Here is a 25,422-nt window from a genome sequence, read left to right on the forward strand (position 1 = left end):
GATGTTTTATGCTGCTAGCTATTTGTGCTTGTACTTGCATGTTATCATCCATGAACTCGCATGTTGGAACAATTCAATCTTTGTTCCTTGAATGTTTATATGTTGAATCTTCAAACGCAAATTAAAATGGATGTACTAAGTCAATGTATGTAAACCGTGTTGTGCTAAGTTTGGCACACGGATTTGAAAGTACAACTTACTTACAGAAAATGAAACTTAATCTCTATGTTTCTCTCCCTTTAATTTAGAGTAAACCCTAGACCTTAGACCTTACACAGTAAATATTAAAATGATATAACATAAACCCTAACACCTAAACCCAAAACGCTAAACCCCTAATCCTTAAACCCTTGTAAAATCAGTAAACCCTTAACCCAAAAAGGTAATTCCATAAGCGTTATAACTTAAAAATAATGAAATCCTAACATTAAAACCTAAACCCTATATCATAAATCATCATCGCTAAATGTTCTAAACGCTTATAGTAAACGATACGGCTAAACCCTATACGCTATGAAAGTTAAACCATTATCCCTAAACCAAAACCCTAAAACATAAGAGCCATAATACCGTAAACCCTAAAATGTTAAACCTAAAGACTAAACTATAACTTTACAAAACTTAAAGTACCCTCAAAAACCTAAACCCTCATCTTAAACAGCAAGCCTATGCTTTGTCCTAAATAATAATGTACACCCTAATGGTAACATGAAATTGATTTCAAAACTTATTTAGAAATATAATATAATCTATTATGTAACATGACGATGTTCATTATTTATTGGAATGGTAGTTCTTCTAAATTTGAAGGATTTCGAAGAATGCTAAAAGGTATAAAGGCTTCACAAAGTAGTATGTAGAACAACTTTAATGATTTGTCGATGTAACATAGTGGTTAGCCTCGTAATAGTTACCAAGTTTCATCGAACAAAACTTATGGATTATGGGTATATAAACTGGAGGGTTTAGTCCGTGGAGGCTATCAGAACAATCATAGGCTAGACAACTAGGGTTTAGCCATTACGATCTCGAGGTAGATCAACTCTTGTAACCCCTATACTCATCGATTATAATCAAGCAGGACGTAGCGTTTTACCTCCTTTAACAGGTCCTGAACCTGGGTAAACATCGTGTCCCCATTGTCCCTTGTTACCATTGATCCTTAGACTCACAACTTGGGCCCCCTATCCGAGATCTGCCGGCTTTGACACCGACAGACCACAACTGGGAGAAGGACATCTCTTTGACGAAAGTAGTGCCCGGACGACGAGGAGAGGAATCGAAGGCTGGCACACGCCGCCTACGAGCAACCAGACGCCGGAACAAGCCAACCGGCATTTTAACCAACCTGCCACCTCGTGAGCCGCTCGCCGACAGGCCGACGCCGAAGAAGACCTGCTGCCGCCATGGAATGGCCCGGACCATCGCCATGAGCCACCACCATGTCGTGGCAGTCCACATCCACACCAAGACCCCGAGGGCCAGCCCCGAGCTGCTCGCCGGCAGCCATGGGCTAGATCTGAGCCGATCTGGCCGGCAACGACCACCGCCAGCAGCAGCAGCTGGTGCACCGCCGTGGTCCACGACTATAGCCACGACAGCACCAGGTCGCAGCCCGCCCCTGCGTCGCCTGACGCCCACACGCCCGCCAGACCAAATCGGATCTGGACGGGGCCGCCGCCGCCAAGAGCGCCCCACCGCCTCGGTCACCAGCCGAGGCCTTACCGCTGCCAAGGACGACCACCGCCGCACCACAACCACGGCGCCGTCCGCGGCCCGCGTTGCCATGTGGCCAGATCTGGCGGGGCCGCACTGCACCAACCCCGCCCGCCGCCCCCGCCCGCCCAGCACGCTCCGCCAGCACAACGCCCGTGGCACAGCCAGCAAGCTGTCGTCGCCGCACAGCTCCGGCGCCCCGCCACGCTGCAGCACCCGCCGCCAGCGCCGTACCCCAGCCCAGCCGCCCCGTCCCGCATCAGGGCCCCGCGCGAGAGGACGAATGCCCCCCCCCCACCCCTGCCGGCAACAGCTGCGCTTCGCCCCGGGTGCGCCCCCTCGAGCGGGACGGGAGGAAGGAGATGAGGAGGGGGATCCCCGGCGGCGTCGGTTAGGGTTCCCTCCTGGCCGCGGGGGGGGGGGGGGGGTGCCCCCGTGCTACATATACTCGCTTATGTAGGAATAAGCCGTGAACCCGTGTTTTGACAGTCGAGGTATGTCTTCATACTAGTTGACGTGTGATTTTCTTGTAGTGATCAAATGTTTGGGTCATTATTCTAATTTACCATTAGAATTGTTGGTGTTTTATCCACACAAAAAATGATGTGCTATTGCAACTCAAGGAACAACGAACAAAGGATTTAGCAGGTTACTGAGTAAAACAGACTCATCAGGCTAAAAGGTGTTATCAGGCTTTCAGTCCTTGATCAAGTCAACCTTTCGGCCCCATCATTTGTCCCTCGGGTACCTGGAGAAAATTCTCTCGTTGTTGCCAGCCAATGCGCACGTGAAACTGAGCCAGCAACAAGGGTCAACTCAGCCGACGAACTTTCCCTCAAAGAAAAAAAAACTCAGCCGACGAACTTCGAGGCCAAATGGCCCCTTCGTTTGTCCACGTTCGGCCAGGCCGCTCGCCTGTTCTACCGCGAATGCTAGCGAGAAATATGAACATAACCAATCTTCTCATTAAATCTGTGACAAACTCTGCATATCACCAGCCTGCATGAACAGTGTGACCCAGAAGTCCATCTCATTGTTTCTCGACGACGGCGATACACTATCTGCGCCGAAGGTGTCGCCGGTTTCCATCCCGGAACCGGAGCTGTCCACCGACATCGCCAGTGTCTCCGACCAGAAGCTGTCGTCAATCTGGAACTCCTCCGACTCCGAGTAAGAGCAGCCCGTGTTCTCCAACGACGAGGCCATCGAGTAGCCGGTGGCGGACGACGTCGAGAGGGACTGCTCCGGCGAAATCGAGAGGGACTGCCCCGGTGACGACGCCGGCTCGGAGGTCGGTCCCTCGAGCGCGCTCGCAGCCACAGCGGGCTTCTTGGCTTTGCGCTTAGGCGCTGCCTGGCCCGACGGCTTGGACGAGGACTCGAGTCGCTTTTTGAGGTGCGTGTGCCAGACGTTCTTGATCTCGTTGTCCGTCCTGCCAGGCAGCCTGGCGGCAATGGTGGACCATCTGTTGCCGAGCATGGCGTGGAGTTGGATGATGGCGTCTTCCTCCTCGCTGGTGAAGTTGCCGCGCTTGATGTCGGGGCGCAGGTAGTTGATCCACCGGAGGCGGCAGCTCTTGCCGCAGCGCAGCAGGCCGGCCTGCTTCGGCAGCGCTCGCCAGTTGCTGTGCCCGTGCTGCTCGATGTGAGCCACCAGGGTCATGTCCTCCTCCGCCGTCCACGGGCCCCTCTTGAGCCCCATCTTCTCGCAGCAAGGAGCCCTCACCATTGCTGTTGATTACTCTGTGTGCTTCTCTGCACCCTTCTCTTCTCTTCGCGCAGGCCCGGGTAAGACGCTCGCGCTGTGTGGGGGTCGGAGGCGAGGGAAGGAGTCGATGCTCGGAGGAAGCTGATGATGGTGTGTGGATTGCGAGGGCGTTGGGCTATTTATGCTCGCTCGCGTCGACAGCAAAACGTGGTCAATTGGGGTTCTTGGGCAGCTTCTCGGAAGGATCGAGCCGAATGGCCACACCGCTGGGTGACAATACGAAGCGGAATAGCAACGTTCGCTCCTACGGTGTTTGTTTCCTTGATTATTACTCGCTTTGGTTCTACTTTAGTTACTATATAGTACTCCTGTGCTCATTCTAAAATCCACATGTTGGAAAAGAATTCTATGAGATCAGGTCTCACGGATTAGCAGATGAGACCCATCCTGATGGATGACACGTGGCATTCACAAATCACAAAGCATCTACCTCACCCCTCACCTAAAATCAGGGAGAAGAGATTAGATGCTTTGTGATTTATGAATGTCACGTGTCATCCATCAAGGCGGGTCTCACCTGCTAATCGTGAGACCTGGTCTCATATAATTTTTTTTTCCCGTTTCTGATGGCATTGTTCTCTCTGAATTGATTAGTGAACTGCTGCCTCGTTTGTCTCAGGAGCGAGCGTACTTATCTTTTTTTTTAAATGGAGGAGGACCCCAGCCTCTGCATCTGGACGATGCATGCAGCCACTTTATTAATTATTCATATAAAACCTTACAAAGTCATACAACAATAAGACTAAAGCCACCGTCTCTCTACTTTATTCTTCTTCCTTCTCCATGTAGCTTTCCTATGGAAAAATTCCGTGTTCCTATCTCCTTCATGCAGCCAAGAGAATCTAGATCTTTGCCTCCACATAACCTCCTCCCTATGCACCCATTCATCAAGTTCGGACTTGGCTCATACTATTTTCAGTTTCCCTCGAGCGTGGCTGCAGTCTTAGTTTCTGTAATTTTGCTCTCAAGGATCTGATACTGTTTGTCACCGAATTAAATTCCTGTTGAGCCCAATGCCCCAATATGTCTCCCATAGACTTTAGTTTGGTCGCTATGCTCCCGAGGGATGAAGCGCAACCCCCCTTTTCCAAGTGTTCTGGACGGTATCTTCGAGAGAGTCAGCTCGTTCCCACATGGCTTCATATCTGAAGATTTTTGTGACTCTTCTCCATTCTTTCCTCTTTCCAAAATGCAGCAGCAAGGGAGCATGGTCTGACCTCGAAGAGCATATGTGTTCAATTGAGGCTCCAGGAAAGGTTCTGTTCCAGTCAGGCATTGCTACCCCTCTGTCTAGCCGTGCTCTGACATTTTTATCTCCACGTTGTTTGTTGTCATATGTCCATTTAGTTCCTTTAAAGCCCAAGTCCTGCAGGTTGCACTCATCAAGAACCTTACGGAATTCAGCCATGTTTGTTTTAGATCTTTTTGCTTTCGAGAAATGCTCACTTTGCCACATGGTTTCGTTGAAATCACCGATCATGAACCATGGTTCAGACGAGTTGTGCCTAATCCTTCGTAGCAGCTCCCACATGTGGTGCCTCTCATGTGCTTTGGGTTCACCATAAACAAAAGTTCCTCTCCACTGTACACCATTTGGGTTTAAGCGAATGAGCACATCGATATACCTCGGTCCAACAGCGATTTCTTTTATTTCAACTTCCTCATCATAGAACAATGCAATCCCGGTGCTCTTGCCAATTCCAGGTTGCACAATACAATGCCGAAGGCCTAGCCTCCATCTCAGTTTATTCACATAATCATCGCTTTTCTGAGTTTCAGAAAGAAAGACTAGCTTAGGCTTATCCGTGTGCACTAGAAGGAAGATGGCTCTTGGACCGAAAGTACATGGAAGATGCATACTGAAATAAATAGATTCTTCAAAGATCTGTACAAGAAGGATGAGACAGTGGAACCTGACAGATTAATTGGTCTTATATAGAGGAGAGCGGATGACCACATGAATGATGCTTTGATCAAACCCATCTCTGACATGGAAGTGAGTGACCCCCTCTTCCAAATCGGGCCGCTTAAGGCACCGGGGCCTGACGGTTTCCCGGCGAGGTTTTTTCAAAGGAATTGGGCTACTCTGCGGGAGGATGTAATCAAGGGAGTGCAGAATTTTTTCAGTAATGAGGAGATGCCTGACGGTGTCAACGAGACCACGATCGTTCTGATCCCGAAGAGCAATGACCCTCAAAGTATCAAAGACTATCGGCCAATTAGCTTGTGCAATGTCATATACAAGGTCATATCTAAGGTTCTGGTTAATCGGCTGCGACCATTCCTAAATGACATCATCTCTGAATCGCAAAGTGCCTTCATCCCAGGTAGGCTGATCACTGACAATGCGATAATTGCTTTTGAATGCTTCCATAAGATCCAGCGTAGTAAGAACCAAAGAAACACCCACTGCGCCTACAAGCTGGACCTTGTGAAAGCTTATGACCGCGTTGAATGTGACTTCTTGGAAGGAATGCTAAGAAAGATGGGTTTTGATCATAAGTTCACAAAGTGGGTGATGTCTTGCGTGAGATCGGTAAAATTTGATGTTAGATGCAACAGAGAGCTTTTGGAACATTTCCTCCCTTCTAGAGGACTGAGACAAGGTGATCCCCTAAGCCCATATTTATTCCTTTTTGTGGCTGATTGCTTAGCACTCCTGCTTACCAAAGAGGTGAACAACAATGACATAACACCGATCAAGATAGCTCGTGGATGTCCGGGGATTTCAAACCTGCTTTTCGCCGATGACAACCTCCTTTTCTTCAAAGCCATGACTCAGCAAGCAAGAAGAGTGAAAGAGGTTGTGTTCGAGTTCCAAAGGGCCACGGGCCAGTTGCTAAGCCCATCGAAATGCTCAATACTATTCAGTGAGGCAATCATGGATCGGGATAGAGAGGAGATCAAAAGAATTTTGGGAGTGGAGTCCACCTGTTTTGAGAGCAAATATCTGGGACTACCGACACCAGAGGGCAGAATGAAAAATGATAATTTCCAACCCATAATGGGGAGGTTTGGAAAAAGATGCAATAACTGGAACGAGAGATTCATGTCACAAGCAGCAAAAGAGGTAAATGTCAAAGCAGTGGCTCAATCCTTGCCGTCATGGGGGTTTTCAAACTCAATCAAAGTTTATGCGATAAATATGAGAAAATCATCAGAGACTTTTGGTGGGGCGACAAGGACAATAAGCGCAAGGTCCATTGGATATCGTGGGAAAATATGACAAAACCAAAATGTGATGGGGGGGATAGGCTTCCGTGATATGCATCTGTTCAACCAGGCTCTACTTGCAAGGCAAGGGTGGAGATTGCTTCATAATCCTGAAAGTCTTTGTGCTAGGGTACTGAAATCGAAATACTACCCTAATGGGAACCTTCTTGACACCGTCTTCTCGTTGGATGCATCCCCGGTGTGGAGAGGAATTGAGTTTGGGCTGGAGCTCCTGAAGAAGGGCCTCGTTTGGCGAATGGGCAATGGCAGAAGCGTTTAGATCACTAGGGACCAGTGGATCCCAAGAGAGGAGGGTCTGAAGGTGGCATCCTTCATAAGGAGGTCCAGACTAAGATGGGTGAACCAGCTGGTTGTCGCACAAACTAAGGAATGGAACGTTGCACTAGTGAGGCAGATCTTCCATCCTTTTGACGCAGATGAGATATGCAAGTTGAAAATCCCATAGACTGAGGTTGAGGATTGTGTTGCTTGGCATTATGAGAAAACAGGTATATTTACGGTCAGGAGCGCCTACAAGCTTGCTCACTCCCTAAAAACAAATGGCATAGGCAGAGCAACTAGTTCCTCTCGGGCACCGGGGGACTGTAGCATCTGGGATGCGATCTGGAAGGCGAAGGTACCCGAAAAGGTAAGGTTTTCGGATGAAGAGTTGCCACAAACTCGCTAGCGACAAAACATAATGCGTTCAGGAGGACGATGGCTAGGGATAGTGTGTGTGAGATCTGTGGGATATGGGATGAAGATGAGCACCACGCTGTTATCGCTTTCACCAGAAGCTTGGCTCTCCGACAAGGACTAAGACCCTACTGGCAGTTGCCAAAGGAATTTGATCTCACATGCACGGGCGAGGACTGGTTACAACTGTTGCTACTATCTTAGAGAGAAGAAGCCAGGACCAAGCTAATGCTAATTATGTGGCAAGCCTGGAGTCTTAGAAACAACGTAATCCATGGTGATGGAAAAGACACAGTGTCGGACTCGGTGCAATTCTTACTGAGGCTACATGATGACATACAGAGGGCGGCGGAAAATCCTTTGAATGAAGGAGATAAATGAAAAAGGGCTCTATTCCCATCCAAACCCTACACGCCGACCATCTCTGAACCTAGGGTGTGGAGAGGCCCTCCCCCGGACAGCGTTAAGTTAAACACGGACGTGGCCTTCCTTGCGGAAACGGGTGAAGCATGGGGCGGGGCAGTTGCCAGAGACCATAAGGGCCATATTTTCTTATCGGTGGGAAGAAAGTTACCCTATTGCAGCTCTGTAGAAGAGGCAAAAGCTACGGCTGCAGAGATGGGGTTAAAGGAATTCGCCAAGTATTTCAATGGGAATCTAGTCCTAGAGACGGATTGCGCGAGCCTAGCTCGGGACCTGAATGGAAAGGAGAAATGCAGAACAGCTTGTCATGCCAATATTTCTGATATCAAAGGGCTCCTCCAGGGCTTCTTGTGAACGGAAGTTAGTGCCATCACAAGGGAGAAGAACAAGCTGGCACATGAACTGGCATCGAGGGCAAGAGCGTCAGAAGCTTTTCTGATCATTGCAAACGTCTCGGTTGACATAAGAGGTGTAATGAGGAACGAGTATACATCCAACATGGTTTAGTTCGTGTAACCATGGTTCTAAAAAAACTAAAGCCACCGTCTAGGCAACACCTGTCGCTACTCCTATCCAGTTGATGTAGGGATGCTAATAGTCTGGGCCTAATACCAAACAGACCTCGCAGCCAAACCTAACATCTAAGACCTGAGGTCCCAACCAGGACGCCTACCGGGTATGGGGCACCCACCAGTCCGGCGCACTTCTCAACCAAGACGCATGCCAGGTATGAGGCCGCCGCAGCCACCTGCTCCCAATCCATCTTCAGAGCTGTATTGTTGCATCTACCGTGCCAGGTCTCTCTGCCATTGACGCCACCACGACGCCAAACGACATCGTGCTCCTGCGCGAGTCCATCTAGACGTGTCCGTCGCCGAAACTCTGCAGCTCCATGCCGCCGGGATCCGTCGTCGGCCTTGCGGTAGATGAAACACTGCTCCTCCTCGTCCCCTCCAGCCAGCTCCTGCTCCAAAACGATGCCCTCAGGAGGGAGCACGCCATCGAAGGCGTTGTCATCGTCCGATCCGGTAGACCCAGATCTAGGGTTTCCCCCGAAACATCCCGATCCCGTTGACGTAGTTTACAACGACGATGCCTCAACAGGGGGCATCAGAGACGTCGTCATCGTCCGCCATGACCGAAGTCGGCGCGATTTTCACCGGAAGTAGCGCCACCATGATCTCACCGCTGACTGGGTCCTAGCACACCCTCGCCATGTAGACGCATGGTGTCATCGGAAAGCCGGTTGAGGACCTCCAGCCGCCTCACCCCAGCCCTATCACGTGCCGCCGGCCGGCCATAGCCGAACCACGACGGATCTGGCAGGGACACCAGATCCGCAACAACCGCCGCCACCCAACACCCGGCCAGGAAATCCAACGACTCAACCCACCGTCCATGGGGAAACGGCTGCCGTCGCAAGCCAGAGTCGCCGCCCTGACCGCGTCGGCTGAAGACGAAGGCGCCAACGCGAGATAAATCCAGACGACCTGAGTCCCTTGCCCGCGACCCCGGTCGGCCACGCAGAACCTCCTCGTCGCGCTGACGAGAGGTTCACCGCCGGCGCCGGATCAACCACTCCGGCTTCCGCCACCACACCGTCCAGGGCAACGCACCGCCGCGAGGAGAAGAGTGCCCTGCCGCTGCCGTCCTCCAAGGCGGGCTTCGCCCATCGGCCTCCTCCTGCAGCGGCCAGGCCGCGGGCTGCAGATGTGAGGGACGGGGCGGCGGCGGCAAGGGTTCGCTCGTGCCGCCCCCTGGAGAGCGACACAAGCGCCGGATGTGTCAGACGCGAGCGTACTTACCTTTGCTGCAACAAAAACATCAATGTGATTCTCAATCAGATTCAGGGGCCCTCTGCAAGACTAGCACTACAGCCATCCTTGAGTAAACTGCAGTTTGCACCAAGCAAATTGTACTAGCAATTGTTTCAGTAACAACGCCTATTTTGAAAAATCTAAAAAATCATACATGTATATCGTGCGACGCAGTATATACCAACACATCTTGGTTAAGGAATATGAACATTTCTGAAAAATCGTACTACCTTATTTATACCCCTTGGAAGTGTTTATGTGGTTGGGAGATTACTCAATTGATCGTTTTAAAGGTTTTTGTACTCCATCCCTCCATCAAAACCCTAGGAGCTAGTGCGGTGATGTTGATCTACCTTCTCATCGACGAGATCATGAGCCTTCTCTCCCTCCCTTCACCACTTCGACGCCGGGAGGGGCAGGGACCTGTTGTTAAAACCATAGATGATAGGGTGAGGTTTTAGTTTAGGTTTCATCCCTAGTCGCTAGTGGTAAGGCGATGGCGCCACCATCATCATGGAATAAGTTATTCCTGCTTCGTCCTCTTCTCCTGGTGCTTCCTGGCATCGTTGGATGACGTTCCAAGGGTGGTGTGTCCACAAATTTTGTTCTCCGAGTCGGTGGTTTTCTTCTGCTTGTTTATACCGGTGGCAATGTTCTACGAGGCAGATGGCGCGACTGAGCATCTTGGTCCACCGGTTAGTTTCGATTAACAAAGGTTGGTCAGCTTCGACGTCGTTGGGGAGCGTGTGAGAGTTGTATTCTCCAAAATAGTGTCATCGGACCTGGGGCATTATATATGCCCTCTTCGATGTTTTCTTCTCCGGGGCTACGGTTGGGTACGCAGATCGTGGTCACCGGCAACTTTTGGTCTGTGTCTTCGACTTCCTAGCCACCGTTTCTACAAGCTACTAGATTTCAACAAGTTTGCTCCATTGCAACGGAGGCTCAAACGCGGCAGCAGCTTTGGTCACGGTCGTCTGCGGTTTTCTTCGGGGCACCAAATGATTTGGATTTGGGTCTATTTTCCAATTTCTATAGGGTGTCTTCATAACGGTTAATTCTACTCAATATATAGCCTTTGGCCTTTCCAAAAAGAAAAAAAAACATTTGTGACCTAAACAAGCAGAATATGTTTTTTTCGAAAAGGAGGAATACCTCCGGCCTCTGCATCTGGACGATGCATACGGCCAATTTATTAATTATTAACACAAGACTTTACAAAGTCGTACAACAGTAAGACCAAAGCCACCATCTTCGCAACCTCTGTCGCTACTCCTATCTAACTGATGAAGGGGCGCTGATGGTCTGGGCCTAATACCAAACAGACCTCGCAGCCAAACCTAACATCTAAGACCTGATGTCCCAACCAGGACGCCTGCCGGGTATGGGCACCCACCAGTCCGGCGTGCTCTTCAACCAGGACCCCTGCCGGGTATGAGGCCGCCGCAGCCACGTACCATCAATCCATCTTCAGACTTGTACTGTTGCATGAACCGTGCCAGGACACTCTGCCATCGACGCCACCACGACGCCAGACAGCGCCATCATCCTTCGCTCGTCCATCATCACACGCCCACCGGCGATACCCCTACTGCTCCATGCCGCTGAGACTCGCCGTTGTCGACGTGCCAGATGCCACGCCGCTCCTCCGACGCGAACACCAAAAACAGGCAACGCCCTAAAGATACAAGGGTCACTCTGCACAACATAAAAGCCGCCGCGAGCAGCTGCAGAGATCCAGCCGGCGGCCAAAGCCCCCACCTTCATGAGCCCACACCCGAGTCCTAACTCCCTAGGCAACGCCTCCAAGGAGGGGATGACGCCCATGGCGCCACCGCTGCCCAATCCAGGCCGGATTTTGGGTTTTCACCCGGGAGAGGACCGGAGGTGACAAGAATAAGGACCACGACACCGCCTTCAGGAAGGATGCGTCGCCCGAAGCCGACGCCGCTGTCGAGCCGAACCAGCTGTTCTTAAACTGCAACTTTTACATTACCCAGAGTGCCTGACCAAGCGATTTTTTGGATAAGAAAAACGATGCCTCCCGTAAAAGAAAGCGGAAAGGTGGTGGCAACATTTTACTTTCTTCCTTTCGCTCTCCTTGAGACGAACCGGCCGTATGGTCCGTATCTGATTAGTACTAGTATGACGAAGCAAAGTGCGCTGGAGATGTCTGATTAGTTATCAACCACCTCCCAATCTCTCTGAATGGGTTTCAGTTCAGTCAAGTCCAAACCACCTTTAGGCCTTTGGGACTTCTGTGATCATCAAGTGGGCGATTTTAGACGAGGATGCATGATCTTACGAGCTGATTCGGTCTTTGCTAAGTCGTAGCAAATCGGCGCGTTGCTTGCCGTCGACACGACGTCGAGGTGTCATCAGCAATCACTCTTTCAAAATCTTTTACAGTAATTGTTTTACTGAATACTGATCGATTCAACAAGAGACGCGGTTTCATCTGCAGAAGAAAAGGAGAGGCCTATCTTTTGCAGCGTTGTTTGATCGATTAAAAGAACACTACATGTGACTCAATTAAACTTTTGCATCATCTATCTTGTACTCTTGTGACGGTTTCAATGTTTGTTACTTGTAGTATTTACCACGCAAACGTATGAACTGTTACGCAACGTACAAGATGAATCAGTAATCACATCGGTATCCTGGCTGTGGATGAACTGGTATCACACCAGCTTTGTCCTGGTCACTCTTATGGCAAATGTGGGTGACGTTAGCTAAGTAGAGGCTCCAGCAGACACGTTAACGCTTCAAGGTTCGAAAATTAGAGAAAGTTGAATACTGTACCAGGTTGATTCAATGGCCATACCGGATGTTACACATACATATACTTTTTCCTTCTCCGAGAAATGGTGCTCAAAACCTTCATTCCCTACTTATAAAAAACAAAACGAGCTTCAGTTGACGTGGTCCAGTTAATAAAGACATTGTCATATGACTATCCGTCCGTCACATCTCCGGAATAATGAATGATGATTTTTCTAGTGAGATAAAAGGGATGAGGATAATAAACCAGAGAAGCTATCAAGATCTCCATAGTTGAAAATGACACCGCCCCGCCGCAACGAAGATCTGCTCAAAGCAACATCCATGAAGTCATCGACTCAAGGAGGAAAGCGAGACGGGTTCCCTGCACTCCCCCTGATAGAGGATTAGTTATTAATTCGTGCTTATGTTAAGTACCTACGCGTCGCAATCATGCATGCGCATCAGACAGCAATATCATGGCGAAAAGGATCGGGGAACGAGCTTGATAGACCAAGTTCGAATTGGAGTCCTTCCGCCCGGCAGGAGGGATCGATTCGAAATTATGTGTGACAAATTCAGCTTTGATACAGCAAAATAGAGCGGATCTTGGTCAATGCTGGGGTTTTCACTGTACATATCGTCGAACATAACTTTGACACTAAACTCCCCAAGCCTCATAAGTCATAACTATCCGCACCTTTCTCTCGGTTCACACCACGCAAGGTGGGCTGGCTAATTTTGTTTTGCTAGTTTGTGTGCCGCTACATGTGAATCCGTTCCATACTTTTTCTGCCTGGGGCTCCACTGAGTTAGGAGAGGCGATTTGTTTTTTTTTCAAAACGGAGGCAAAATATCTGCCTCATCGATTAATTAAGAAGAAGAGAATTGCCTAGTTAATTTTTAAAAAAACCGGATGAAAATCGATACAAACAACCCAAAACAGGCTATTCGGAAAGCACGAAACACCATGACCATACAGACAACCTGTCACATGCTCCTAACACACAACAATCGTACCTCACCACACTTGCACAACTCAACATAACCCTGACAAGAACACCAACAACGATGACTCGGACAATCAAAGCCACATCGACAACACAAGAAACTGAGCATCATCCATCAAGAAACCGCATACGCCATCCCATTAGCGCACACACCGGCCACATCAATATCCTCAACCACATGCACCTCCGACCCGAAGGACTCAGAAGACGCCTCTGGATGCTCACATGACAGACATGAATCATCTCCCTCACACGAGGTCACTAGTGAGACCACCTTCATGTGCTTCACTGACAAAAGCGAAGCAAAGCTCATACATAGCCCCTAATCTCGGGCATGATTTGCAGCAACGGAGCCACGAGCATGGCGATAGACTCGTCTTGAGTGGTACATAACACAAGGGGCGAGGCAGACATCGATGACGAAATGTCCCCAACACGGGGGGGAGAAAAAACCATATAACTTTGCCTCCGTGTCCTCCTCGGAGCAACCACCAACTGCAATACGAGGATGTGACGTCATAGCAGTCTGCAGCATAGCCGGCACAAGCGAGAGTCTACTCAGAGCAACCTCCGCCCACTCCAAAAAGCTCCCAACCCGCACCAGGCAACCTTGCAGCAACGCAATCTGATCAGCTAGAGCGGACTGCGGCACCACTTCAGATGAGGTTGTCGAGTCTGCCCTAGCAGATACAACAGACGCCCAGGACCCACGGTGAAGCGCCTTGGAGGGGGGGCGCGAATTTCACTGGACCCTTGTGTAAAGCTGATGTAGGACCATGCATGATGTTGACGCTGGCCACGGGCGGCGTGGCAAAGCATGCCAGCGAGCTTAGAGGACGCCAGGGATTGCGACATCCGTGCGCACGATAACCATTCTCCAAACAACGTGAGCACTGCAACAGATCTCTACAATGAGCCGCATGATGCCCATGAGCAAAGCATCTGTAGCATCTACCGTGAAGCCAAGCAGGAACGGGAGGCGATTTGTGATGTGCAAGGGGAAGGAGCTTGCCGATTGTGGACCGCTGATGAGTGCCAAGATTCGGAAGTATGTTAATATATATCACCTATTTCCCTTGGTATAGCCCTCGATGTATATCTATAATTATTTCGTAATGTGAAGCGATATACATGTTGTGGGGCTGGTTTCATGGGTAAAGATATTTTCGTAAATAGTAGAAGCAAATTTTTTTGTACAGAAACGGTGACGTTTTGGGAAATTATTCATTTTGCTCTTCTTCTTCTTCCTCCTCGCTCTTTGTTCTTCAAATAGCTTATTCACTTCCAACAACTCTTAAGTTCGAACACCTATGTTGTAGAGTAAAAAAGACAGATCTAGTTCCATTGTTAGAGGTTGAAAAACGTCAAGGATAGTAACAACACTAGTAGAGGTCTTTTCAAACCTTCTTCAGAAGACATTATTTATATTTGTATGCTTGATCTGCATTTGAGTTTCGTATTGGTAGAACCGTTACATCCTATTTAGTATGTGTTTTTATTGTTGATGTTTATGCTGCTAGCTATTTGTGCTTTGTACTAACGTGTTATCTTCCATGAACTCGCGTGTTGGAACAATTCAATCTTTGTTCTTTGAATGTTTATATGTTGAATCTTCGAATGCAAGTAAAAATAGATGTACTCAGTCAATGTATGTAAATTGTGTTGTGCTAAGTTTGGCGCACCGAAACTTACACGGATTTGAAAGTACAAGTTAGTTACAGAATATGAAACTTAATCTCTATGTTTGTCTTCATTTAATGTAGAGTAAATCCTAGACCTTAGACCTTACGCGATTACCATAAACCCTAACACCCAAACCCAAAACACTAAACCCCTAATCTCTAAACCCTTGTAAAATCGGTAAACCTTTAACCCTAAAATGTAATTCCATAAGCGTTATAACTTAAAAACAATGAACTCTTAACATTAAAACCTAAACCCTAAATCATAAATCGTAAACCCTAAATGTTCTAAATTCTTACAGTAAACGATAAGGCTAAACCTTATACACTATGAAGGTTAAACCATTAACCCTGAACCAAAACCCTAAAATATAAGAGCCATAATATTGTAAACCCTAAAGACTAAACTGTAACTGTACAAAACTTAAAGTACCCTCAAAAACCTAAACCCTAATCTTAAACGGCAACCATATACTTTATCCTAGATAATAATGCTACAACCTAAATGATAAATGTTAAAGTGATTTCAAAACTTATTTAGAAATATAATCTATGATGTAACATGACTATGTTCATTGTTTATTAGAATGGTAGTTATTCTAAATTTGAAGGCTTTCATAGAATGTTAAAAAATGTAGAGGCGTCACAAAGTAGTATGTAGAACAACTTTAATGATTTGTCAATGCAACACGGTGGTTAGCCTGGTAATAGTTGCCAAGTTTCATTGAACAAAACTTATGGATTTTGGGTATACAAAAGATGATATAAAGTATCATTTCATATTTTGAATCTTTATTACACTGGGAATGGGGTTATATTTGAACAGTAGGATAAATAAAGCAAGTAAGAAAAGCAAGTATGTTTGAAGAATGGTGATAAATTGAAAATTAGTAAGGAACAACAATGTATTTTATTGAAGGATATAACAGGGTAGTTAAAAGTTCCCGCAAGTTTTGCCTGAAAAAACTTAAGTAATGAGAAATATAGTTTTACATATAAGTTTATTACTTATATATTTATCCCGTCAAAAACCTAGCGACTATGTATAAGGTACCTACCTAGGAAACACATATTGGCCGTGTAGCAATTGTTGCTTATTATAAGTTGGTCGGCCCTTTTCATGTAACAATCGAGCCAGAATGGATTGGGGAACAAGTTCTATGCTTCCACCATGCCCTTGATTAAGCTTAGTCTATGGGTAGGTCGTAGAAGGAAAAGTGTGGTTGGGATGGAAGGTAGCAGACTGTATTTGCAATCTTGGTCACTCGGTATTCAATGATAGATCAGGTGAATTTGTTCGTTGTTTGCCATATATAACCTAAATATTTTTTCTTTATCTTCGGTGGTGGTGACATACATGTTTTCGTAATATGTAGGATGTTGCTTTGGAGATTCATATCCGTTGGAGGCCGACACTGCTGCAGGTTATAAAAGACTTAGGAGGTATGTGGCATGTTTACTATATGGAGGATGCATTAGACAGTATGCTTTATGTCAAAATGTCATTTCGTATACCACTAGACAGATTGAAGAAGATGTTTGAAACAATAAGTTGTTCTGGGACGAAATGTTACACAGGTTACAAGGGGATAGTTTTCACACAAGTGTCATTGATATAAGCGAAGTGAGGCAACAATACATGGAGTATAGGTGCAGCAAGCTTTTGCTCAACGCTGGCGGGATGTCAGGGCACAAAGATACTTCTTTTATGATTATGCAGATGCAGCACAAATGATTGACACTTTGTACCATAAGCTGTATAGGAGACTCATTGGGGATATTTATCATGGTGCTAATGATGAGTACTGTGAAACTAAAGCTGAACTTGTAGACCACCTAGTTTTAATATGAAATTCAAACTATTTAAAGGTGATGGAATTGGTGAATGAACCAAAGTAAATAAAATTTATTGCTTCAAACACATGTGCTTGGTTGTTTAGGGCCTTTCCCTTAGCAACCCATTTCTTTACTACTTTTTGGGCAGCCATTTGCTTTCCTGCAACTTTTGTAGCCTTTTTCTTCTCTGCCTCTTCGGCGGCCTTTTTCTTCGCAGCTACCTCGACAGCAAGTTTCTTTGCTTCCTCTGTCCTACGGGCAGATTCAATTTCCATAGCACATTTCTGTGCTACAAGTTCTTATTCTTGGTGAGTTCTTCCTCGCGCTTTTTCGTGTTGGCTATGGCTTCCTCAATAGCTAATATTGCTTTCTCAGCCTTCTCACAGACTAGGCATGCAATGATTGCATTGTAGTCTCTCATAGTCTTTGTGGCCAGCTGAAAATAAACCGGGTCCTGACCTTGGAGATAACCATGTCCATTTGCTTCAAGGCTTCTTGCTGTCGGGATAGTTTAGCCTCATGGATTTCCTTCTCTTCCTTGAACATGTTTCCACAAGCAATACGCTCATCATATTCAACAGATAGACAATTGAATAGCTTTGCATGTGACTTGAACTACTTAGCTTTGAATTCTTCTGCAGCCATACAGTTTGTAAAGACTTCTATCGGGCCATGTGGCAGAGGAATTTCATCAATTGTTACATTCTTCATGTCCTTTACCCAGTGAGCAATGAAGGCTTTGATAGTTTCTAAGTCAAGAAGCTCATCAACAGAGGTAGTTGAACCTTCTCCGGTGCCTAAGCTAACGTTGTAGATCCATGAGAAAGGAATATTGTCCACGACATTTTCATCATCAGCAGTAGAGGGAGGAACTTCAGACTTATGAGGAGGAGGGGCATTCTCTTTTGGTACGGTAGCAGCATCTTCTTCATTGGGGGTGGCATTTGGAACCACATTCTTCAACAGTTAATGTTGCATTTGCTTCATCAAGGTCAGTAGAAGTATCAGGATCATCTTGAGTGAAATTAATATCTTCTTCTATCAGAGGTGGCGGTGTAGAGTGATGAATACATCACTTGATCTTTATTTTCGTCTGCCTCTTGGGTTTAGGGGCAGTCTGTTGGTGATTTGCCTCGGTGGGTGAGTTGGATGATTCATACATAGGCATGAAGCTGGAGGTGGGGGCACTTGAACTATTTGTGCGGACCTAGCCTTCCTCTTCTTTTGGGAGGTAGTGGTGTCGGGTTCTCCTTGGGAAACCTTTGCTTTTGCTGAAGACTTACCTTTCTTCTGGGCTTTGATACGTCTCTAACGTATCTATAATTTTTTATTGTTTCATGCTATTATATTATCATTCTTACACACTTTTGCAATCATTTTATATTATTTTCTAGACTAATATATTAATGCAGTGCCCAGTGTCAGTTGTTGTAATCTGCTTGTTTTCGTTTTACAGAAAATCGATACCTACTACGGTCCAAACATGATGAAACTTTTTGACGATTTTTTCTAGAACATAAGAAACACCAAAAGCTTTATGGGGAGACCACAAGACCCACGAGGCTCCCATGAGGGTGGAGGCACGACCTGGGGTGCCACCCAAGCTTGTGGGGCCCCTGTGGCTCCATTTTCCCTAATTCTTGGCCTATAAATTTTATTGCCGTAGGAGGAAGCCATTGGGGTGGCCATGTTCATTGACAGTGTTGCCTCCATGATGGTGTGTGAGTAATTCCTTCAGGTCCTACGGGTCCATATAGTAGTAGCTGGATGCCTTTGTCCCTCTCATTTAGATCTTCAATACCAGCTTCTCTTTTGAGATAAATTCAATGTAATTCTTGTGGTGTGTTTGTTGGGATCCGATGAATTGTGGATTTGTGATTAGATAATTCATTGATTTCTATTGAATCTCCTGAAATTTCTTTACTGCACAATTAAATAGCTATGTATGTTTTCCGATCTATTATTCTTATCTGGCCAAGATAGATGAGTAGTTCTTCAAAGGAAGTGGTGCATAGTAGTGGGTTCAATTTGGCGGTGATTTTGATATCACGGTGATAGAAAGGGACAAGACACATCTTTGTATTGCTGCCACCAGGCATAAAGCATGGGGGTTTAATCTCTAGATTTCTTCTTCTCTACATTATGTCATCTTGTTTATCGCATTACTCTATTTCTTGTAAACTTAATATCTGAGATGCATGCTGGATAGCAGTCTTGGGGTGGAGTAATAGTAGTAGATGCAGTTGGATTAATGATCTACTTATCACAAATATAATGCATATAGGAGATTATGCCATGAATGATCATAGTTACAAATTGCCATTATTCTATCAATTGCCCAATAGTAATTTGTTCATGTCACTACCTGCTTCGAAGAGAGATGCCACTAGTGAAACTATGGCCCCTAGGTCCATTCTCCATTAATACAAAGGTCTTATAATGTTGGCCTTTTATTTTTCCTTTACTTTTTTCCGTTTACTATTATCACTATCTATTTGTTTTTAATCTTGTAAGTGGAAAGACAAGGGCACTGACAACCCCCTTGACAAGTTGGGTGCAAGCATTTGTTTTGTGTTTGTGTGCAGGTGTTGTCTACATTGTTTGTTTGGTGACTCCTACTAGTTCGACAGATCTTGGCTCTTAACTGAGGGAAATACTTCCTGCTATTGTGCTACATCACCTTTTCTCTTCTGGGAATACAACAACTCCTACGAGAGTAGCAGGCTTCAGCAGCCTTACTCTGATTTTCCTCTCCAACAACCATTTTTCTTGACTAGCCAGCCACTTTTCATACTCATCCACATAAATTTGACATACAAACAAAAACCCATTATAGGATCAGGTGCATAGAGTGAAATGACTAGATCTTGTTTGGAAGCCTTCGTTGGTGAGGAAATGCTACAACGTATCTGCTACGTCTTGAGCTTGCGTTGGTTTTCCTTGAAGATGAAAGGGTGATGCGGCAATAGTAGCGTAAGTATTTCCCTCAGTTTTTGAGAACCAAGGTATCAATCCAGTAGGAGGCTCCTCAAAAGTCCCACGCACCTACGCAAACAAACAAAGAACTCGTAACCAACGCAATAAAGGGGTTGTCAATCCCTTCACGGCCACTTGTGAAAGTGAGATCTGATAGAGATAGTATGATAAGATAAATATATTTTTGGTATTTTATGATATAGATTGGAAAAGTAAAGATGCAAATAAAAGTAGATTGAAAGCTTATATGATAAAAGATAGACCAGGGGGGCATAGGTTTCACTAGTGGCTTCTCTCAAGATAGCATAAGTATTACGGTGGGTGAACAAATTACTGTTGAGCAATTGATAGAAAAGAGAATAATTATGAGATTATCTAGGCATGATCATGTATATAGGCATCACGTCCGCGACAAGTAGACCGACTCTTGCCTGCATCTACTACTATTACTCCACACATCGACCGCTATCCAGCATGCATCTAGAGTATTAAATTCATAAAGAACGGAGTAACGCATTAAGAAAGGTGACATGATGTAGAGGGATAAACTCATGCAATATGATATAAACCCCATCTTTTTATCCTCGATCGCAACAATACAATGCGTGCCTTGCTGCCCCTGCTGTCACTGGGAAAGGACACCGCAAGATTGAACCCAAAGCTAAGCACTTCTCCCATTGCAAGAAAGATCAATCTAGTAGGCCAAACCAAACTGATAATTCGAAGAGACTTGCAAAGATAACTTAATCACACATAAAAGAATTCAGAGGAGATTCAAATATTTCTCATAGATAAACTTGATCATAAACCCACAATTCATCGGATCTCGACAAACACACCGCAAAAAGAGTTACATCGAATAGATCTCCAAGAAGATCAAGGAGAACATGGTATTGAGATCCAAAAGGAGAGAAGAAGCCATCTAGCTAATAACTATGGACCCGAAGGTCTGTGGTAAACTACTCACAACTCATCGGAGGGCCTATGGTGTTGATGTAGAAGCCCTCCGTGGTCGATTCCCCCTCCGGCGGAGCACCAAGATTTGATATTGCGGATACAAAAGGTTGTGGTGGTGGAATTAGGTTTTCGTGGCTTGTTCTGATGTTCTCGGGGTGCGTGGGTATATATCGGAGGAAGAAGTAGGTCGGTGGCCGCCCGAGGGGCCCATGAGATAGGGGGCGCGCCCTCCACCCTTGTGGCCGCCTTGACTGCTTCTTGACTTGCACTCCGAGTCCTCTGGATCATGTTTGTTCCAAAAATCACGCTCCCGAAGGTTTCATTGCATTTGTACTCCGTTTGATATTCCATTTCTTCGAAATACTGAAATAGGCAAAAAACAACAATACAGGCTAGGCCTCCGGTTAGTAGGTTAGTCCCAAAAATGATATAAATATGTAAAGTAAAGCCCATAAACATCCAAAACAACTAATATAATAGCATGGAACAATCAAAAATTATAGATACGTTGTAGACGTATCAAGCATCCCCAAGCTTAATTCCTGCTCGTCCTCAAGTAGGTAAATGATAAAAACATAATTTTTGATGTGGAATGCTACCTAACATAACTCTCAATGTAATTTTTTTTATTGTGGCATGAATGTTCAGATCCAAATGATTCAATATAAAAGTTCATATTGACATAAGAAATAATAATACTTCAAGCATACTAATCAAAGCAATCATGTCTTCTCAAAATAACATGGCTGAAGAAAGTTATCCCTACAAAGTCATATAGTCTGGCTGTTGCTCTATCTTCATCACACAAAGTATTTAATCATGCACAACCCCGATGACAAGCCAAGCAATTGTTTCATACTTTAGCAATCTCAAACTTTTTCAATTTTCACGCAATACATGAGCATGAGCCATGGACATAGCACTATATGTGGAATAGAATGGTGGTTGTGGAGGAGACAAAAAAGGAGAAGATAGTCTCACATCAACTAGGCGTATCAACGGGCTATAGAGATGCCCATTAATAGATATCAATGTGAGTGAGTAGGGATTGCCATGCAATGGATGCACTAGAGCTATAAATGTATGAAAGCTCAACAAAAGAAACTAAGTGGGTGTGCATCCAACTTGCTTGCTCACGAAGACCTAGGGCATTTTGAGGAAGCCCATCATTGGAATATACAAGCCAAGTTCTATAATGAAAAGTTCCCACTAGTATATGAAAGTGACAACATAGGAGACTCTCTATCATGAAGATCATAGTGCTACTTTGAAGCACAAGTGTGGTAAAAAGGATAGTAGCATTGTCCCTTCTCTCTTTTTCTCTCATTTTTATTTTTTTATTTCTTTTTTTCTTTTTTCTGGGCCTTTTTCTTTTTTTGGCCTTTTTCTTTTTTTCTTTTTTTTCCTTTTTTTTGTAAAGTCCGAAGTCTCATCCCAACTTGTGGGGGAATCATAGTCTCCATCATCCTTTCCTCACTGGGACAATGCTCTAATAATGAAGATCATCACACTTTTATTTACTTACAACTCAATACTTAGAACAAGATATGACTCTATATGAATGTCTCCGGCGGTGTACCGGGATATGCAATGAATCAAGAGCGACATGTATGAAAATTATGAAGGTGGTCATGCCACAAATACGATGTCAACTACATGATCATGCAAAGAGCAATGTGACAATGATGATGCGTGTCATATAAACGGAACGGTGGAAAGTTGCATGGCAATATATCTCGGAATGGCTATGGAAATGCCATAATAGGTAGGTATGGTGGCTGTTTTGAGGAAGGTATATGGTGGGTGTATGGTACCGGCGAAAGTTGCGCGGCACAAGAGAGACTAGCAATGGTGGAAGGGTGAGAGTGTATAATCCATGGACTCAACATTAGGCATAAAGAACTCATGTATTTATTGCAAAAATCTACAAGTCATCAAGAACAAAGTATTACGTGCATGCTCCTAGGGGGATAGATTGGTAGGAAAAGACCATCGCTCGTTCCCGACCGCCACTCATAAGGAAGACAATAAATAAATAAAATTGTGCTCCAACTTCATCACAAAGCGGTTCACCATACGTGCACGCTACGGGAATCACAAGCTTCAACACAAGTATTCTTTTTATTCATAATCACCCAACTAGCATGACTCTAATATTACCACCTCTAATATCTCAAAACAATTATCAAGTATCAAATTGATCATAGCATCCAATTCACTTTCTATGATAGTTTTATTATACCCAACTTGGATGCCTACCATTCTAGGACCAATTTTACAACCATAGCAAATACCATGTTGTTCTAAGAGACTCTCAAAATAATATAAGTGAAGCATGAGAGACTAGCAATTTCTATAAAATTAAGCCACCGTCGTGCTCTAAAAGATATAAGTGAAGCACTAGAGCAAAAACTATCAAGCTCAAAAGATATAAGTGAAGCACATAGCGTATTCTAATAAATTCTAATCAAGTGGGCTTCCCCCAAAAGGTGTGTACAGTAAGGATGATTGTGGAAAACTAAAAATCAAAAACTAATATCATACAAGACGCTCCAAGCAAAACACATATCATGTGGCGAATAAAAATATAGCTCCAAGTAAAGTTACCAATGAACGAAGACGAAAGAGGGGATGCCTTCTGGGGGCATCCCCAAGCTTAGGCTTTTGGATATTCTTGAATATATTGGGGTGCCTTGGGCATCCCCAAGCTTAGGCTCTTGTCGCTCCTTATTCCATAGTCCATCAAATCTTTACCCAAAACTTGTAAACTTCACAGCACAAAACTCAACAGGAGATCTCATAAGCTCCGTTAGTGAAAGAAAGCAAAACCACCACATAAGGTACTGTAATGAACTCATTCTTTATTTATATTGGTGTTAAACCTATTGTATTTCAAGTTCTCTATGGTTCATACCACTTAATACTAGCCATGGATGCATCAAAATAAGCAAACAACACGCGAAAAACAGAATCTGTCAAAAATAGAACAGTCTGTAGCAATCTGTAACCCATGAATACTTCTGGAACTCTAAAAATCCTACCAAAATAGGAAGTCCTGGGAAATTTGTCTATTGACTACAGCAAAAAGAATCAACGCAAAACCACGTTTCTGTGAATTAACAAAACTAATTTCGTGCGCGCAAAGTTTCTGTTTTTCAGCAGAATCAAATTAACTATCACCATAGGTTATCCTATAGGTTCTACTTGGCACAAACACTAATTAAAACATAAAAATACATCTAAAAAAGGTAGATGCAAAATTTATTACTAAACAGAAACAAAAACAAAAAACACAAATAAAATTGGGTTGCCTCCCCAACTAGCGCTATCGTTTAACGCCCCTAGCTAGGCATAAAAGCGAGGATAGATCTAAGTAGTGACATCTTTGGCACTCAATTCATAAGTAGCTCGCATGATAGATTCATAAGGTAATTTGAATTTATTTCTTGGAAAGTGCTCCATGCCTTTCCTTAATGGAAATTGGAATCTAATATTCCCTTCCTTCATATCAATAATCGCGCCAATCGTTCTAAGGAAAGGTCTACCAAGAATAATAGGGCAAGAAAGATTGGAATCTATATCAAGAATGATAAGATCTATGGGCACCAAATTTCTATTTGCAAAAATAAGAACATCATTGATCCTTCACATTGGCTTTTTAATGGTGGAATCGGCTAGGTGCAAATTTAAAGAGCAATCATCAAGATCATGGAGACCTAGAATATCATATAAAGTTTTCGGAATCGTGGAAACACTAGCACAAATCACACAAAGCATAACACTCCTGATCTTTAATTTTAATCATTATAGTAGGTTCCCACTCATCATTAAGTTTTATAGGTATAGAAACTTCCAAAATAAGTTTTTCATCAAAAGATTGCATCAAGGCATCAACGATATGTTTGGTGAAAGCTTTATTTTGACTATAAGCATGAGGAGAATTCACAATGGATTGCAACAAGGAAATACAACCTTCTAAAGAACAATTATCATAATCAAATTCCTTGAAATCCAAGATAGTGGGTTCAATGCTATTTAAAGTCTTGACCTTTGCAATCCCACTTTTACCAAATTTAGTATTAAGATCTAAAAACTCCGAATTATTGGGACGCCTTTTAACTAAAGTTGACTCATCTCCAGTCCCATCATTATTAAGATTCATAATGTAAAACAAAGATATAATAGGGGACACATCAGTAACTTTAAGATCTTCATCATTATTTTCATGAAAACTAGAAGAACACACCTTTACAAAACAATCTTTCTTAGCACGCAATCTAGCAGTTCTTTCTTTGCACTTATCAATGGAAATTCTCATTGCTTTGAGAGACTCATTGATATCATGCTTAGGAGGAGTAGATCTAAGTTTAAGAGAATCAACATCAAGCGAAAGTCTATCAACGTTCCTAGCCAAATCATCAACTTTGAGCAATTTTTCTTCAAGCAAGGCATTAAAATTCTTTTGAGAGATCATAAATTCTTTCACACTATTCTTAAAATCAGAGGGCATATTATTAAAATTACCATAATAATTATTGTAGGAATTTCCATAATTATTAGAGGAATTAC

General features: G+C 44.6%; 1 protein-coding gene across 1 annotated transcript; it reads right to left on the bottom strand.

The window, feature by feature from the left end:
- Nucleotides 1-2,510: 2,510 nt before the first annotated feature.
- LOC123137517 (transcription factor MYB30) lies at nucleotides 2,511-3,570 on the bottom strand. The gene has a single exon (XM_044557303.1). It carries the CDS (start codon nucleotides 3,442-3,444, stop codon nucleotides 2,683-2,685), a length of 762 nt encoding a protein of 253 aa, XP_044413238.1. The 5' UTR covers nucleotides 3,445-3,570; the 3' UTR covers nucleotides 2,511-2,682.
- Nucleotides 3,571-25,422: the final 21,852 nt, after the last annotated feature.

This window comes from Triticum aestivum, chromosome 6B (genome assembly GCF_018294505.1).
Source record: "Triticum aestivum cultivar Chinese Spring chromosome 6B, IWGSC CS RefSeq v2.1, whole genome shotgun sequence".
Lineage (NCBI taxonomy): Eukaryota > Viridiplantae > Streptophyta > Magnoliopsida > Poales > Poaceae > Triticum > Triticum aestivum.